At 40.6% G+C, this 19,606-nt stretch overlaps 1 protein-coding gene across 1 annotated transcript; it reads left to right on the top strand.

Annotated features, from left to right (window-relative positions):
* The first annotated feature begins 15,633 nt into the window (after nucleotides 1-15,633).
* On the top strand, nucleotides 15,634-19,383 carry LOC116329490. Its single transcript, XM_031751514.2, has 9 exons — nucleotides 15,634-15,725; nucleotides 15,948-16,286; nucleotides 16,425-16,709; nucleotides 16,861-16,953; nucleotides 17,073-17,159; nucleotides 17,234-17,262; nucleotides 17,413-17,469; nucleotides 17,797-17,859; nucleotides 18,279-19,383. The coding sequence occupies exons 1-9, from the start codon at nucleotides 15,671-15,673 to the stop codon at nucleotides 18,390-18,392; spliced, it is 1,122 nt and encodes a 373-aa protein (XP_031607374.1). The 5' UTR covers nucleotides 15,634-15,670; the 3' UTR covers nucleotides 18,393-19,383.
* The last annotated feature ends 223 nt before the right edge of the window (nucleotides 19,384-19,606 follow it).

Genomic DNA, 19,606 nt, shown 5'->3' with positions numbered 1-19,606 from the left:
CAAAAAGAGGCAGGAGCCTTCGAGATCAACAGATGGATGGAGAAAGGAAAAACACAGAATAGTGGACTCTGAGAGCACATGATGGGAGGTCAAGCTGCCCCAACAGAATTTTGTCAACTATTGTTAAAAATCACAAATGTGTGTTGTTGTTATTCTGCCTGGTTCTATTTGCCCCTTTTTAACTTTGAGCACCTGTCCCTTTAAACATCTTTGCACGGCCCTGGTAGCCATCAATGAATGAAACACATGCACACAATCGTCATGCACTGCCTGTATTTACATCTGAAACACCAACAGTGCAACCAACAGTTTGGGGCTGTAACAATAATTCACAGCCAAACATGCAGCTTTTAAAGCACACTGCAAGTAAAACATAGAGATATAATAAATATGACAAAGATATATAAATTATAGAATAGAATATCGAATTATGGATCATAGTTTCCATAATATGATTTATTTCTGTCAACATTCATTAATAATACATTATCCCACATGTTTTCCACATATTCAGGTTTCATGCACACATCCACACACTTCAGTAAGTCCTCTGAAAACATCTCAAGGCAGACTTGCGCTTTTTCTGTCATCTTCAGTACTTCATAGAAACTAGGGTAAAAGTCTAGTTCAGGTAAAAAAAAAGGAACAGCAACGATGTAACAGTCCAATGAAACCAATGAGGCCAACGAAATGTGTTAAGAAGGGGAAATAACCTTCCTAGAAAACTGAAGTGGGCGGGTACCAAGTTAAATAACGGATAGTGCACATCTTACTATGGCACAAGCTCACTGATCCTTCAGCCAGAGGAGCTAAAAATCAAAGGAACTTGCATATCAGGTTTGGGTTAATTGAAATTTGAAAGTTAAAAATCTGGTGTACATGATCTCATTTCCTGGGAACAAACCGATGTTCCAAAGATCAGCTAAATCGACTCTTTGATGGCAGGATTAAGAATCACAGTAAACATCAGAGTGAAAGTTGTTCTACTTTTTGCAGTAGTTAAAAAAGAGTCAAGTTGTTCTTGCTAATGTCAGTTTTCAGGTTACACAATGCTTTCAGTGGTCAGTTACCATGAGTGATAACCAAGCAGGAACACCACAGACAGCCAAAAACAAAGGTTTTGGGTGTTTTTGTCCCTTAAAATATTTCTCAAAATCTTATATCAACAAAACATATTAGTTAGTATTTTAATTAAAACCTTAAAATCTACAGAGAAATTGTGGTTCAGTAAACTGACCCTTTAACACTGAATAGACTTGAAGGTAGAGGGAAATAAATATTATCTTCAAACTACCAACTTTTCGGTTAGTAAACAGCTTGGTCCAACTTGAGCTGCAGCCACACAGGAAGTGGTTTTAAGATATGTTTTATTTAAAAATGAGTCTCGAGGTGGTCGTAAGCCAGTCTTACTTTGTTTAGTACCAACACAATTCTTTTCTTTTGCAGCAAAGAAGCATATCTATATCTGTTTTTGTAACTGCCTTAAATATGATATTTTTTGCAGGTGCCTCTGAGAGTGAGGTCGATAAAGAGAATACTACTGCATCAAACAGAAGACTGAAGAGGAAAGCTGTGGATGAAGGTCTGAAATGTGTCTCCTTCTGAAATAATTAAATATGGATAAGAACATGGCTGTGAGCTAATACAATGCACAACTCATGAAACCCTGTTAGGAGCTGACATGTTCCACTAGTCGTACTTAAAAAGTAAGTTAACCTTTGTCCTTCTCATTTCCAGACCCTGGACTGCACACATCACTGAAAAAGCTGAACCCTCTTGGCCCTGTTGTTGCTGACAGACTGCACACCCAGTGTAAAGAAGAGCAGGACCACATCCCCATAATAAAGATCAACTCAGTCTGTTCAATGGCCTCCCCTGCTCCATCGCCACAGGTAACATACACTGATCTCATGTGACCATTACAAAACTGAGGTATTCTTAGACATAATAAACGCTGGTGTGGGTTCTTTTAAAACTACCCCAACTACTTGATTAATCGAGTGATAGATTATTATATAATAAGTTCATTATTTTTCAAATAAAAATGCCCAGCATTAAAATTATAATTGTAATCTTTAACATGTTTCAATTTGAGATTGTTTCAGATTGCAAAAACAAAGATTAATTGATTAATGCAAGTATTGTAAAGCCAAAAGCTGCAGCTCTATGATGTATGTTGGGCTGATGTTTATTAATCAAACCTGAGGAAAAGTTATGTCTTAAGTGTTATTTACTAATCCATGTTAGAAAATTCCAGAAAGTTGGTTTTGTTCATCTGGTCACAGGATTTTTAATGGGAGAAATGTTTCACTGCTTATCCAGGTGACTTCTTCAGTATCAGCTGACCACAACCTTAACAGTGCAGTACTTAAGCAGAGCAGCTGCATAACAACTGAAACCAGCACCACTGACTAACAATGAGCCAGTTTCAGGATCATCAGTATGCAAACTGGTACCATGAGTACCAATCACATCACTGTGAGATGATGAACAATCGTTCAGAGGTGTCATCGCCTTTTCACATAACGGCTCCCGACTCAAACCAGGATGTGCACATCGTCACTGAAAGAGTTGCCACTGGCCTGTAGGTGTAAACAGACCACAGACTCCCGGCCTGATGAGCTAGCTCTTCTGCGCTGTGCAATCTGCTAACCTGTGGTTGTCTGGTTGACTTTCTAAATTCAGTGTAATTGGGAAATAAAGAAAAATATATTAAACTGCAAGCTAGTTGAAGGAAACCAGGGTTTTTGGTTCATGAAGACATTTCACCTCTCATGTGTGATGGATCGTTGACCCGCCCGGTTTCTATGCAGGTCGTTAAAGGTCCCATCAGTTGAGCTGACGTGTGACTCAATGCATGGGTTATGTGGGTCACATGACCTAAGGTGTGATTTCTATGTGAGACGGCTTCATGAACCAAAAACAAAGTCTAGCTGTCATCACATTAATAACTTCAAACTAGCCTGGTCTCAGCAACTGTATCTTATGTTTCATCAGAACCAAGAATGTGGCAATAATATGACATCCTTACAGACAAGCTGCATGATAACATGTTGCTAACAACAGTGACACGTTAAAAGGCGATTTGTGTTCCCACTTTTTTCTTCTTTAAAAAAGAAACAAGTGCTGCCTGCTAGGAAATCAAATCCGGCTTTTATGGGCGTAGACTAAAATGAAGCAATTCTTCTGTAAGTTCACTGGCGTGTTTTGTGATTTGTCTTTCAGGACTGCTCAGGATCCACGAGCGCCATGGCATCCACCCCAGGTACTGCACGAGCCTTAATACGCACTTTAGAGCTTCAGTTAGATGTGCATGTTTTAATTCTTTCCTTGTTTTCAGAGTTGAAAATCGGCCAGAAGCTCAATGAGGGCAAGACTAAACAGATTTTCGAGCTCGTGGACCAGCCGGGACTGGTTCTAGTCCAGTCTAAAGACCAGCTCACAGCTGGGAACGCCGTGAGGAAAGATCAGATGGAGGGCAAAGCTGCCATTGCCAACAAAACCACGAGCTGCGTGTTCCAGCTGCTGCAGGAGTCTGGTGAGGTTTTTATTTCTGCACAAGGTTTTGGGAACAACAGATTGCATCAAAGGTTGATTCAGTACTGGAAAAAACAGCCTAAATCTCGTGCATGAACAGAAATGATAATCATGCAATAATACTTAATGTATACAAATTCAATAAAATATAGTTTTTAATCTCAGATGTTGTAATATGTCCGTGAGTTTGAGGTTGCTCTGATATCCACCCTTCTCTCCTCAGGCATTAAGACGGCCTTTGTTAAGCAGCACTCGGACACGGCCCATTGAGTGGGTGTGTCGCGGAGTTGCAACTGGATCTTTCCTGAAGAGGGGGTTAGGGGGGGTTAAATCTCAGCAGGGTGCTAGGAGGTGTTAGGTTCGGGGAATTTACGCAAATTTGCGCAGGGTTAGTAAATGTAATGGTAGGGACTTGCACCAGGAAAAAAAAGGCTCAGTAATTCTAGTGCTAGCACCCCGCTGAGATTTTCACAGGCCTTCAGCTCCATTGTTCTCCTGCTTTTGTTGTGCAAACACACCCTCCCCAAACCCCCAACCAGCTAGGAGAGATTTGTGTATGTGTAGGAGTGGCATTGCATGACTACAGCACAGTGCTGTGCATAAAAGCAGACCGACCAGGAGGGAGAATCATTTCTTCTTCACATTTCTGAGAACGCACATCAGGATGGCCTCTGTATCACTGCCACGCAGGAAGAACCTCTCCACGCAACAGACTTTGGCCTTGCTTCAGGAAATGGACGAAGCAGATTCTGATGGAGGAAAGGTTTCATTTGTCCAGCAGGCCACTGATACCTCCTCAGAAGAATCTGAAAAGGAGACGGAACAAGAACCCAACATGCCTCCACGGAAGAGGCCCCGTGGTACTGGGAAGCCCAGCCAAAGCCACACGGCAAAAGACAGCACTGTGTGGGCAGAGGAGGACATTGGAATGCCCAGTGCAGAAGCAAATCGCTCGTGCTTCACTGCGCAAGCTGGACCCACAGAGTCTGCTAAGGTTTGTAATTGCCATATTACATATGATATTTATATAAACCCATTTAGAGTGAAGTTCATGTATATTTACCATTCTCTATTTGTTTATCTTCCGACAGCGTAAGATTACAAGTGTGCTCCAAAGCTTCCTTTGCCTGTTAGACGTGGGAATGCTGCACACCATCAGGGATTGTATGGTCAATCAAGCCCGCAGGACAGAGCCGGACTGGAATTTGTCAGTTCATGAACTGATGGCATTCATTTCAATCCTGTTTGTAAGAGCAATCATGTGTCCTGTTGGTGCCATTGTGGATTGCTGGTCAGAAAGATTTCTGGTGCCAGTAATCAAAGAGACAATGCCCCGAGATAGATTCATTTCAATTATGCAACACCTTCGATTTGATGACAAGGACACGCGGGCAGAACGGGTGAAAACAGACAAATTTGCGGCGATCTCCGACATCTGGACACGCTTCAACGAGAACTGTGCTAAGAGTTTCACTCCAGGAGAACACATGACCATAGATGAACAGCTGTTCCCTACCAAGGTTCGTTGTCCATTTACACAGTATATCGCAACCAAGCCAGACAAATTTGGGATCAAGTTCTGGATGGCCACAGACTTGGACACCAAATATGTCTGCAGTGCATCTCCTTACTTGGGAAAGGACCCCAGTCGTCAGAAGGGAGAGAGGCTGGCAGAGAACGTGGTCATGAAACTGATGGAGCCGTTTTTGGATGATGGGAGAAACGTCACAACGGACAATTTCTTTACTTCACTGTCACTGTCGCACAGACTGCTGCAGCGCAAAACAACGTTACTGGGCACGGTGAATAAAGTCCGGCGTGAACTTCCTCAACTTGCACGGATGTATTCCGTAAGAGCAGCAACACGCAGGTGGCCAGTAGCGGTTTTCTACAATATGCTGGATCTGGCAGCGGGGAATGCCTACATTTTGTACAAGGCATGTACAGGGTGGAGAGGCAAAAGAAGATTGTTTCTGAGTCTTCTAGCTCAGGAACTTCGTTGCCGATTCATGCAGCACAAGGAAATATTCGCACAGGCTGCTGGACCTGCTGCAGCTGCTGTGTCTGGAAAGACAACGCAGTGCCAGGTGCAAGAGAGCTGCAACAGGAATCGCAGCAGGTTTACCTGTGCAACATGTCACAAATTCACCTGTGCCAAATGCAGGGATGATGAACACTGGGTCTGCAAACGCTGTAAAGTTTGAAACACTTTGAAATAAAACAGACTTGTGTACCCATATATTGTGAATGTGTGTCTTTTGTATCGATATGGCTGTAACACAGAGGTTTGGCCTGCCTTGGATCTGAGTAAACAAATGCCAATGTTGCACACACACACACACACACACACACACACACACACACACACACACACACACACACACACACACATACTACTGCATTTATTAGTCCCACAAGTGGAAAATGCAAGAAAAAAGCAGCAAAAATAAAAACTGTACAAAGAGCAAAGTATAGAAAGTGCACTATACAAACAATCTGGAAACATAAATATGGACACGTGTATTGAAAAATATTGGTGTGTGTGTGTGTAACTAGACTTATGCATATTAATCAAGATTCAAGATGGCGCCGCGGATGGCAGCCTCGGTACTGCGCTCTCTCGCACTTTTCTTGTTTCTGTTCATTTTCTGCGCTTTTGGTCACTCAGACCACATCACTTTCTCCAGAGATGAACTTCTAAACATCAGACAGTCGTCTCAATATAGTTGTTATCCATTTTTCACAAACCCGGAAAGTTTTTTGGAGATTTTAGTTGGAGGCGCAGCAGCTCTCTGTGGCTCCTGGAGGAGACGTAGACGGGGGACCCGCGCTGGTGCGCTGATGAAACTACGTCGGCGAGGACTCCGCACAGCACTCCCCTCCATTCACCTCGCGAATCTCCGCTCTCTTCCAAACAAAGTCGACGAATTACTGCTCTTAATCCGGACTAACAAGGACTTTGCACGCTCTGCTGCCCTCTGCTTCACTGAAACCTGGCTCAGTGAGCGAGTCCCAGACGCTGTTTTAAATCTGCCGGGCTTCCAACTTCACCGGGCGGACCGCGAAACGAAGCTCTCAGGGAAAACAAAGGGTGGTGGAGTCTGCTTCTACATTAATGAAGGTTGGTGTACTGATGTCACAGTGTTACAGAAACACTGCAGCCCACACTTGGAAAGTTTTTTCATCAATTGTAAACCGTTTTATTCACCGCGGGAGTTTTCTTCCTTCATGCTGGTCGGAGTTTACATCCCTCCTCAGGCCAACGTGAACAACGCACTGTGCGAGCTGGCTGACCAGATCACCACCCTGGAAAGGAAATTCCCGGATTCCTTTACAATTATCCTTGGGGACTTTAACAGAGCAAACCTCAACCACGAACTCCCTAAATACAGACAGCATATAGACTGCCCCACCAGGGACAACATCATACTGGATCACTGTTACACCACTGCAAAAGATGCCTATCGCTCTGTGCCCCGGGCAGCTTTGGGACATTCTGATCACTGCATGGTCCATCTTATTCCAGTTTATAGGCAAAAACTTAAACGTGCCAAGCCTGTAGTCAAAACTGTGAAGAAGTGGACTAACGCAGCAAAGCAGGAACTACAGGACTGTTTTGACTGCACTGATTGGACTGTTTTTGAAGCTGCATCTGATAACCTGGATGAGCTCACGGACACTGTGACATCATACATCAGTTTTTGTGAAGACGTGTGTGTGCCAACAAAGACCTTTTGCACATACAACAACAATAAACCATGGTTCACTCCTAAACTCCAACATCTTCGTAAGGCCAAGGAGGACGCCTACAGAAGTGGTGACAGGGCCCTGTACAAGCAAGCCAGGAACACACTGACCAAGGAGATCAAAGCAGCTAAAAGGGTCTACTCCCAGAAGCTGGAAGAACGGCTCTCAGCCAACGACCCTGCGTCAGTGTGGAAATCACCAGCTACAGACGCCCCCCACCCACTGTTGAAGCAAACAGACCTGGCCAACGAGCTAAATACATTCTATTGCAGGTTTGAGACGGACAGACTCCCACGCCTCACCCTCCCCTCCCCAGAGACACTGCTTCAGACAATGACCCCAACACACCTTCCACTTCTCTCCCCCTTCACCTCCCCTCCCAATCCAGTCTCAACGACCACCCCACCCTCCCCAATCCAGACCCAACGACCACCACCACCCTCCCCATTTCAGACTCAACGACCTCCATCACACCTCTCACCCCCCTTTCCTCCTCCCTGAAACTCAGAATACACACTGAGGATGTGAGCCGACTATTTCAGAAACAGAAGCCCAGGAAAGCCCCCGGACCAGACACACCGTCTGGTCCGGGGGCTTTCCTGGTGACAAGGATTGACAAGAATTAATATTGCATATGAGAAATATTGCACATAGAAACTACCATGGTGTATTGTACGCTGCAGGTAAGGAAGGAAAGTAGCCTTGCAGGAAAGGAAAGACCTGAATCTCTCCTGGTTGGGGTTTGGGGGAGGGTGGTTTGCACAACAAAAGCAGGAGAACAATGGAGCTGAAGGCCTGTGAAAATCTCAGCAGGGTCCTAGGAGGTGTTAGGTTCAGGGAATTTACGCAAATTGAAATTTGCACAGGGCTAGTAAATCTAGTAGTAGGGACTTGCACCAGGAAAAAAAGGCTCAGTAATTCTAGTATTAAAGAAAGAGAAGCTGCATTAATGCAAACATTTATCTTAAACTTCACACATTCAACTTCCTCAGTCATCTGTTTATTTTCAGGGTGTGAAACACATGAAGCTTAAGTTCAGCCTTCACAAGTTCAGTGAGGAAGATTTATAATCAGACTTCTGTCTGCTTCCTGGCTGTTTAGTAGCCAGAGCTTTCATCACTTCCACTTTCGAACACTGTCCAGCTGATTGCTGACATCACTGGTCAAGTCCAATCGTCTTTCTGCCGTCCTTCTTCAAGCCAATCTCACTGCTCATCTTTCAATCTCCCTTTCAGACTCCTTCACGTAACCCACCTCACCCCCATCTCTGCATCTCCCATGTTACTCAGTGCTCCATCCAATCCTCCATCAGATGGGCCTTCAGAGTCCAATCACCAAATAGCTTGACTGGATTCTGTTTATCAGGTAATCATGTTCCATTCCTCCTAACAGTTTCTCTTCACTGAAATCACTGTCAGTCTGTCACAAATGCACTGTGGGAATAGACACAAAGTGCACCTGCTGAATGTGATTTCTCATTACAATAAATTATGTTTATAAAAATCATGAATTTCAGAGACATGAAAAGCTGACATACTCAGCCAATGAAACATTATCATCATCAAAAATAAAAACTGGATCCCTAAAGTTGTGATGAGGAAGTGACATCTCACTGATGACAGGAAGTACAAACAGTCTTAAAGAGTCATCAGTTCAGAGACTGTGACAGTCGAGATAGAGAACTAGAAAGAAGTGAGACAGAGAAGCACGATGGATGAATTCAGATGGATTCAAATGTTTTTATGTCTGATGCTGATGATTCAGATTGCAGGTAAGAATACAGGAAACATTTATTACAGTCAATAACCTTTACAGTAAATAAGACAGCTGAGCATGCTCTGTTCATGAACTAGTGTCTGAAATGATCTTCACTCTGACTGTAAAAACTGCTGTATTCTAATTTCTTTCATATTTCTCTTTAGTCTCCTCAACAGTATCTGTAAATGAAACATTCATGTTTATGAAAGTTGGAGATGACGTCACTCTGCCTTGTCTAAATGTGATAGATGAGCAGAATAACTGTGATGGTACTACGTGGGTCTTTACTCCAAGAAACAGAGACAGAGTAGAGCTGATCACACTTGGACAGATTGGTGAACATGATCAAACTAAATCAGACAGACTGAGTGTTACAGCGAACTGTTCTCTGTTTATAAAGAAGCTCACAGTTGAGGATGTTGGTCTTTATTACTGTCAACAATACAAATTAGGACAAACACGAGCTGAGAGCACTCTGGTTTATCAGTCTTTCGTTGATCTCTCTGTTATTACCTGTGAGTATTTACATTAAAATATTTTCAGTTCAAATCTTTTCAGAACATAAAATGTACAATAATCATACTGAAACTCATTAAGATAATTTGACTAATTTCCGTTCTGTTTGTCTCACTTTGTTACATTATGTTCACCAGTGACTGAACATGAGGACACTGATACGGTGATGTTAAGCTGCTCTGTGGTGACATATGAACAGTGTCATCACACAGTGAAGTGGCTGCTTAAAGGTCGAGATGTGGACAAAGATAACAAAGAAATAGTGACCTCACAGACTCACTGCGCTGCCACTGTGTCTTTTCTTGAGTCTCACTATATTTACCCATCAAGGTATAATATAATGAAATGTGAAGTGACTGACACTAACACAAGAAGAGTGCAGCTGTTTACATTCAGCCTTCAGCCCTCAGGTGAGGAAACAGGTGAGATCAGGATCAGCTGTTAATATGAGTAAAATCACATCAGATATTTACTTAATATATTTCAAGTGTGTAAGTAGAATATTTTTTCTCATATTTACCTCAGATGAGAAACATGAAAAACTTTTGTGCTTTAATTTTTTCATTTATTCAGATGACACAAAAACAACAATGAATCCAACCAGAAAAACTGAAATAAGCACAAAATCAGAAACAAACCCAACAATCAAGAGTCCTTCAAAACCAGGTGACACTGAGATTAAGCTGATAGCATAAATATCTGTTTATTTTAAGTTTATATTGGGCTTTTGAAATGATATGCAAATGAAAACTCACTTTAACTTTATATATAAATACATTTATATACAAATCATATCACAATAATGTGCACGTTTATTAATAAAACTGTTACACTTTTAAAAGACAAATGATTTTAAATGGAACCGAAAACTGCAACCAAATAATTTTAATATTTACATTTTTTTGTGTTTGACAGATTTTTTTGTTTCTTTGAGGTTCATTATTGTCTCTGTGGGATTAGCAGTGCTTTCAATAACTGCTGCGACAGTCAATATATGGAGAAGACATAAAGGTACATTTAAGACTGAATGATTTTGAATTTTAAAATGAAACTGAAATTGACTTTCTTCTCTTATTTTAGGGAACAAAACCCAGATGGATGAAACCACAGTAAGTACAAATCTCAATAAGCCAATATCAAATTAAACCCCTAAGGTTGTTTTTATGATCTTGTTATTTGATATTGTCTTTGACCCATAACTGTGGACGATGGTGTAGAAGTGGCATTGGATAATGGGATTAAATAAACAACAACCAGCTGTCCCGCTCTGAGGGAGTGTAAACAAAAACAAAACTGCCTTCACAGAGACAGTTTTCATCCAGATATAACTGGACTGTGTCTGTTTTCCAGGGACTGAGTTTAAACCCTGCAGAGACTCAGTCTGCTCCTCAAACCAGCTGGGACTCAGTGTGATCACACACTACACCCAGAGTTTAAACTACTTGTCAAAGTGTGTTCTGTAAATACAAATGTTTGTGACTCACTGTGAGAGCAGACGAGAGATAAGAAAGTTGGACAATGCAAAAATGTGTTTTAGTGCAATTGCAAATTTGTATTTACAGCTCACTTGTTTCAAAATTCCACTTTTTGAATAAATTGTTTGGATGACTGATGTTTGTTTTTTAATAGCCTAATATTTAAATTTGTTTATTGATCTGAAACTTTCACATGTGAAAAACATTTTTTAAAAAAAGGAAATCAGGAAGAAGCCAAACACTTTTTCACTCCACTGTAAATTAAGTAGTTGTAATCTTGAAGGAAGATTTCATGAATGCTGTTTCAGGGTGAAGAGAGTGTCCGTCATTATCATGAGTTTGAAGCTGGACATCAAATGGGTTATGTTGAATGTTGTCAGTTTGTCGGCCCCAAAGGTTTGATGTGAGTAAGAAAAAAACAATTTCTGGAGTAAGATGGATAAAGATGGAAATGTGCTAAACAGTGAAAAGAGTGTGTTGAGAAGATGGAACGAGTACTCTGAGGACCTGATGAATGTAAAAAATGAGAGAAAGAGCAGGATGAATGGTCAGTTAATGAAGCAGGAAGTGCAGAGGATTGGTGAGAAGGAAGTGAGGGCTGCTATGAAGAGGATGAAGAGTGGAAAGGAGGCTGGTCCTGATGACATACCTGTGGAGGTATTGAGATGTTCAGCAAAGAGGATAGTGGAGTTTCTAACCAGACTGTTTAACACAATCCTGGAGAGTGATATGATCCCTGTGGAATGGAAGAGAAGAGTACTGACACTGATTTTCAAGAACAAGGATGATGTGCAGAGCTGTAGTAAGAAACAGATAACTGTATCTTTGTGGATGCAGAAAAAGCAGATGATAGAGTACCAGGAGCAGGACTGTGGTGCATGAAGAAGTCAGGAGTGGCAGAGAAGTATGTGAGAGTGGTACAGGAGGACATGTATGAGGAGGAGTGCACTGGGAGAGACAGATGGGTTCAAAGTGGAGATGTGATTAAAATGGGGATCTGCTCTGAGCCCATTCTTGTATGTGATGATGATGATGGGTAGGTTAACAGTTAAGGTCAGGCAGGAGTCTCTGTGGTCTATCAACATTAAGAAACAGGTGAAATAGAGCCCGTAGAGGTGGAGGTGTGTTCTGGAGAGAACTTGTGTGAATGAGAGGGAGACCAGTGTGACAGAGATGCTGTAAGGAGGAGAAGTCATGAAGGTGGAGAAATTCAAATACCTGAGGTCAACCAGCCAAAGCAACATTAATGATGTCATTATCATCATGTAACCACATCATTTCTTTAGGGATTAATAAAGTTTTGTGATTCTGATTATATTTTCTTTTTGTTGTCTGCAGGTGAATTATGACAAAGATGAAGATGATGTTTCAATAAACTATGAAAACGTTGGAGACTCTGCTGTTTCTTTCAGACGCCACTGATCAACAACATCAACTCAGCAGAGGAAACTGTTGTTATATTATCAATATAATCTCATCTGGTTTTACAGGTAGATATAAACTAGATGAGAACTTCAAGAAACAGAGACACAGCAGAGCTGATCACACTTGGACAGATTGTTGAACAAACTAAATCAGACAGACTGAGTGTTACAGCGAACTGTTCTCTGCTTATAAAGAAGCTCACAGTTGAGGATGTTGGTCTTTATTACTGTCGACAATTCATCAGTCTTTGGTTGATCTCTCTGTTATTACCTGTCAGTTTTTACATTAAAATATTTTCAGTTCAAATCTTTTCAGAACATAAAATCTACAGTAATCATACTGAAACTGATTAAGATCATGAGAACTTTAAAGCAATGTTAACAGTTTTTAAGTTTCAAGTTATTGTTATTGTAGTCTGACAGAAGATTTAAGTGTTAATCTTCTCTCGTCAGATATGACTGTTGTTAAATGCCTTTAATGGACCATTTGAGTCACATTCATATAGTGATACAACAAACTTCAGCAATTAAAAGTTTCTAAAATCTTTCTGAATTATGTATCAATGCATTTTAAGCTAACATCACAATAATAAACTCTCTAAGTGAAATATGTGCAGTGTCTAAAGTCCAGTATGAGTTTTATAACATGTCTTTCATGATGATTAAATAGAATCTGAATCAATATCTTGACTATTATTTTTATAGTAATGTAATCTGGAAAGAAAATGCATTTCTATTAATTTGGTGAAATTCTATTTTTGCAGAACAAATTTTAAACGCTCACAGTCGAGGTCTGAGCACTTTTTTGTGTATTATTCCTTTTATCCACCAGAGGTCCTCAGTTCTCCAGTGTTTGCACAGTCACCTGTTAATCACACCACTCCCAACGCTTGTCTCAATTTTCAGTTTTGTGCCTCCTCATCTCCTGTGTCCTTCTGCTCGTGACCTGCAAATCATTTTCAGTAAACCAAGTAAACCATGTTAAAGGATGTCTTAACTCAGAGGAAAGAGAGGAGAGGAGACTTGCTGCAGGAGTTATAATCAAGGATGCACAGATGTGTCCTTTGGAGAAACCTTTGCTTCACAACCCTGGTACACATCTTCTGCTTGCTTGGTCACAATTTCTGTTTTAAATATATCAATAAAACACCACCAGATAGTTTGAGTCTATATCAGCCTCCGTCCTGCTCTCCTCACACAACTGTGAAAGACTGAACACCACAAACTCTAAACTCTTAAACTGATTTCATGCTGTCAACATTCAACCCTTGTGATAATAATTTGTGTTTCTGATGTTTAACTGGCCGTTATTATAAAGTCAAACCTCATGAGCTTTGCTGCTGTTGTAGCCACACTCTCACCAAAACACTTCCCCTTCAGTTCTTAGAAATTTGTTCAGTTCAACAATGAGGAAGAGGAGCGTCTCAGACCTGCTTTATGTTCTATAGCTGCAGCTGTGTAAACAAATGATCCATTAGACATCAAGAGTCAAACTGTGGTGGCTGAGGTGTTTGACCCTTCAACAGAACCTTGTTATGTGCTTTTTGTTTTCTTACATTTTAAAGAAAGAGAAGCTGCATTAATGCAAACATTTATCTTAAACTTCACACATTCAACTTCCTCAGTCATCTGTTTATTTTCAGGGTGTGAAACACATGAAGCTTAAGTTCAGCCTTCACAAGTTCACTAAGAGAGATTTAAAATCAGACTTCTGTCTGCTTCCTGGCTGTTTAGTGGCCAGAGCTTTTCATCACTTCCGCTTTCGAACACTGTCCAGCTGATTGCTGACATCACTGGTCAAGTCCAATTGTCTTTCTGCCGTCCTTCTTCAAGCCAATCAGCCTCTACTTCACGTACTTTAAATCTCAGTGTTAATCTTTCATTCTCCCTTTCAGACTCCTTCACAAAACCCACCTCACCCCCATCTCTGCATCTCCCATGTTACTCAGTGCTCCATCCAATTCTCCATCTTCACCACCACCATGTCTGGACTGTGGGGGGTCCTGCCTAAATTCTATCATCAGCAGGAATCCATTCAGCCGTGATGGGCCATCAGAGTCCAATCACCAAATAGCTTGACTGGATTCTGTTTATAAGTTAATCATGTCTGTGAAGGTTCTCAGTCATCCACGTCATCGTAGTCTAAGGCGCTTGGAAAGAAAAGCGTCTGGACTTCTTTAAGTTGCTTGCAGACGTTTCACCTCTCATCCGAGAAGCTTCTTCAGTTCTAGGATCAAATGGTGGAGAGTCCCAGATTTAAGCTCTGTGGGAGTTTCCCCCCCAAGAGGGTCATGGACCCCCTAATGTTCCTCTACCTAATCACACGAGCCAAGGTGTAAAAACGGGTGTAGGTCACAATCAGCCAAGGTTTCGGGTGAGCTCATTGTGAAACCTAGCCCCACCCTATCATGTGATTTCCTGAGGTCAGACTCCTCGATTTGAAAGAGGAATAAAAGAGGCCGTTTATGTCCACTGTGAGCAACCATCTTTGAACAGAGGCGGTGGTTTACGACACCAACTGTCTGCCATCTATAATCCAGTTTTGAGATCCCTTCCCAGACGCCTTAACACCCACTCACATCCTGGGCCATCTGACCTCAGGAAATCACATGATAGGGTGGGGCTAGGTTTCACTATGAGCTCTCCCGAAACCCTGGCTGATTGTGACCCACACCCATTTTCACAACTTGGCTCACGTGATTAGGTAGAGGATCATCAGGGGGTTCATGATCCTCTTGGGGGGGAAACTCCCACAGAGCTTAAATCTGGGGCTCTCCACCATTTGACCTCAGAACTGAAGAAGCTTCTCGGATGAGAGGTGAAACATCTTCAAGCAACTCAAAGAAGTCCAGATGCTTTTCTTTCCAAGCTCCTTAGATCAGTTGATCATTTTCAATTCATCCTAACAATCTCTCTTTATTTAAATCATTGTCAGTCTGTCACAAATGCAATAGACAACTGCTGAATTTGATTTCTCATTAGTGTAATTTATGTTTATAAAAACATTCATGAATTTCAGAGATATGAAAAGCTGACATACTCGACCTATGAAACATTATCATCAGCAAAAATAAAAACTGGATCTCTAAAGTTGTGGTGAGGAAGTGACATCTCACTGATGAAAGGAAGTACAAACCGTCCTAAAGAGTCATCAGTTCAGAGACTGTGACAGTCGAGATTGAGAACGAGAATGAAGTGAGACAGAGAAGCACGATGGATGAATTCAGATGGATTCAAATGTTTTTATGTCTGATGATTCAGATTGCAGGTAAGAATACAAGAAACATTTTATGAGCAGTAAAACTAAATATTATCAATATCATTACAATCAATAACCTTTACAATAAATAAGAGAGCTGAGCATGCTCTGTTGTTTTAGGGGAGCATGGGACATATTTATAAACTAGTGTCTAAAATGATCTTCACTCTGATTGTAAAAACTGCTGTATTCTAATTTATTTTTCATATTTCTCTTCAATCTTCTCAACAGTATCTGTAAATGAATCATCCATGTTTATGAAAGTTGGAGGTGACGTCACTCTGCCTTGTCTAAATGTGATAGATGAGCAGAATAACTGTGATGGTACTACGTGGGTCTTTACTTCAAGAAACAGAGAAACAGTAGAGCTGATCAAACTTGGACAGATTGGTGAAGAAGCTAAAACTAAATCAGACAGACTGAGTGTTACAGCGAACTGTTCTCTGCTTATAAAGAAGCTCACAGTTGAGGATGTTGGTCTTTATTCCTGTCAACAATATAGATTAGGAAGAACACGAGCTGAGGACACTCTGGTTCATCAGTCTTTCATTGATCTCTCTGTTATTACCTGTGAGTATTTACGTCAAAATATTTTCAGTTCAGATCTTTTCAGAACATAAAATGTACAATAATCATACTGAAACTCATTAAGATAACTTGACTAATTTCCGCTCTGTTTGTCTCACTTTGTTACATTATGTTCACCAGTGACTGAACATGAGGACACTGATACGGTGATGTTAAGCTGCTCTGTGGTGACATATGAACAGTGTCATCACACAGTGAAGTGGCTGATTGAAAGTCGAGATGTGGACAAAGAGAACAGAGAAATAGTGACCTCACAGACTGACTGCGCTGCCACTGTGTCTTTTCTTGAGTCTCACTCTATTTATCCATCAAGGTATAATATAATGAAATGTGAAGTGACTGACACTAACACAAGAAGAGTGCAGCTGTTTACATTCAGCCTTCAGCCCTCAGGTGAGGAAACAGGTGAGATCAGGATCAGCTGTTAATATGAGTAAAATCACATCAGATATTTACTTGATATATTTCAAGTGTGTAAGGAGAATATTTTTTCTCATATTTACATCAGATGAGAAACATGAAAAACTTTTGTGCTTTAATTTTTTCATTTATTCAGGTGACACAAAAACAACAACGAATCCAGCCAGAAAAACTGAAATAAGCACAAAATCAGAAACAAACCCAACAATCAAGAGTCCTTCAAAACCAGGTGACACTATGAAGATCAAAGTGATTACACTCAAGCAAAACTATGTTTATTTGAAATGTAAATATGGCTTTTAAAATCATGTTAAAAGCCCTATGAAGTTTCTTTCCCCCCTTTGTCAGCTATCCAGTGGTTCATCATTCCAGCTGTGGGTTTGGTCTCACTCTTGGTAATTGTTGTGGTTTTCATCAGATGGAAGAGAACTAGAGGTGAGAACATTTACAGATAAAACTTCTATGAGTTTCAAAGTGAATGTCAGAATTGACTGTTTGTGTCTTTACAGGAAATAAAACACAGATGGATGAAGATGCTGTGAGTTTTAACATAGACAATTTAATGTTTTACAACTGGCATTTAATGAACAACAAATCCAATCCTCTCTGAGGGGTGTTAACAAGAACTAAACTGCCTTCATAGACACAGTTTACCACCTGATTTATCCTCACTATGTCTGTTTTTCAGGGACTTAGTTTAAACCCTGCAGAGACTCGGTCTGCTCCTCAAACCAGTCAGCTCTCGGTGAGATCACACACTACACCCAGAGTTAAAACCACTTCTTCTTCTTTTCCAATTAAGTTAGAAATGCATGAGACTCACTAAGAAAGCGTACAAGATAAGGAAGTTAGACAATGTAGCCGTAGAACAGTGAAACAGAATATGAATCCAAAAATGTTAGGTCAGAGAAAAAAAGACAACATTTTGGGACATCATTTACGAGATACACCATGACGCTGATACAAGTTAAAGACTTGTTAAAGTGTATCATGTGTGAAGACTTGCTGTTGTCACATGACACAGTTTCACTAATTACTGAGGAGTCAGCATGTTCTCGTCTTGACTGTGTAGGCGGATCCTGAACCTTCATATGCCACCGTCAGCTACACCAAGAACACCAACGGTAACACCAGGGTAAGGTCATCGTCTTCGTCTTCTTCTTCTTTTTTGGATATGTTTTGTAGTGTCATAGTTATAAAGTTAAACTTGTATGTATCAGTGATGACAGGAGGCCTGTTTGTTTTAAGGTTGTCTTTGCTTTTGTTTTTTGTGCTTTGGTTCCCTCTTTTATTTGTATTTTACACCGCTTATCAACGTTTTCAGAAATAGGTACTTTTCTCTACTTTTCTCTAATATGTATTATCTTTATTTGTAGACCACACTAAGCCAGAGTTTGAATAAAGACTTCAAACAGACCTCTGGATGTCAGTAGCTGCTGTGTTTACTTAGTTCGTTTGTCTGTCAGTGATAATATTCCAAAGCTAATGAAACTGGCAGACATGAGCAGAGGAAGATATCATTATGTGTCACACAGGTTTCCTTTTGTTTCCCAGATTTGGGGTGATGATGACAATGATGCGACCTACTGCACTGCTCCTTTCGCTTCTACTGCAGCCACTGCTGATCCCGACAACCTCTACTCTACTGTCAACTTTCCAATCACATAGCACAAGCAGCTCACAAAAGGACTTGTATATAATGGAAAATCCTTTTTTTCAATTTCAAATGGACCATGATGGTAGCAACATGCTAATTAGGCATAAATTATTTTTTTAAACCCATAAATAGATATATATCTACTTTTTTATTGAAAATATAATTGGTGCCTGGACTACTTTACCAGAGTTATGAGCTGTAGCAGATGCTCCAAAGAAGGCTGGCTAGACAGAAAATATACCACCATTACATCAAACACTGGCATTCCTGGCAGCTGGACTGCAACATGACCCACAGCGTTCAAAGTCATTTAGTGTTGGTGCCTTTTTTGAGAATTTCTTCTTGTGTTTCTCGTTCCCTCGTGTTCCCTCTGTCTCATCTATGTGCTTGTATCCTCTGTAATCATGTTTAGGGTCAGCCATGTCTTTTCTTTATTTCCTGTTTTAGTGTTTTTTTTATGCTTTGCATTAGTTTTACTTCCTTCTTTGGGATTTCCTGCGCTTACTGTCTTCATCTGTGTATAGTTACATACAGTTGTATCTCATTGATTTCCTGTTTCGCTTTACCCACTTAGCAGTGTCTTATCTGCCTTTTGGCTTTGTTTTAGTCACATTATCTGTTGTGCTTCATTGGTTAAGTTTTACAGTGTTTTGCTTATTTTTGACACTTAGATTTTGCTGTTGTTTGATTGTTTGTTTGTTTGTTTGTTTGTTTGTTTGTTCGTCCTTTAGTCCTCCAATTTAGCCAGTTAAATAACTCTCTCTTTGCTCTGTTCTTCCTGCATTTGTGTCCTGTTCACATCTACTCTATTTACTTGTCAGTCTTCTTGTCATTAAATTTAAAATGTAATATAAGTGTATATAAGTGTAATGTCTTGTAACCCATTTGTTTAACATCTTTCTTTATTGAAGAGAGATGTTTTGTATTGCATGAAGTCACAAAACTGATCAACCAAAACAATAAAAGCACCTGTGTATTTTATTATTATTCCATTTAGGTCTCCTCTGTGCCTGAGTGTCTTATGGGTCCAGAATGACCATGTGAGCTGTGTCGACTGTAGGCCATGTGATGGTGCCTGTGGACTGAACTCCAAACAAACAGGAGAAATATATATAAACTAGAGCAATATATACAAAACAAGACAAAGGCACATATTAGAGAACAAAGTGCTTGAAAAGGAGTGCAAAGGACAGACTATATAAGCTCCCTTTGCATTAGTAATGTC

This window comes from Oreochromis aureus, linkage group 15 (assembly GCF_013358895.1).
Source record: "Oreochromis aureus strain Israel breed Guangdong linkage group 15, ZZ_aureus, whole genome shotgun sequence".
In the NCBI taxonomy this organism is placed as follows: domain Eukaryota; kingdom Metazoa; phylum Chordata; class Actinopteri; order Cichliformes; family Cichlidae; genus Oreochromis; species Oreochromis aureus.
This window is presented reverse-complemented; position numbering and strand designations above follow the sequence as displayed.

Bases quoted from the DNA above. Each gene is read 5' to 3' on its own strand.
- LOC116329490 (XM_031751514.2), top strand. From the start codon at position 15,671: ATGGATGAATTCAGATGGATTCAAATGTTTTTATGTCTGATGATTCAG. The intron at 16,710-16,860 runs GTGAGATCAGGA...TCATTTATTCAG, and splicing joins GCCCTCAGGTGAGGAAACAG to GTGACACAAAAACAACAACG. The intron at 16,954-17,072 runs GTGACACTATGA...CCCCTTTGTCAG, and splicing joins CAAGAGTCCTTCAAAACCAG to CTATCCAGTGGTTCATCATT.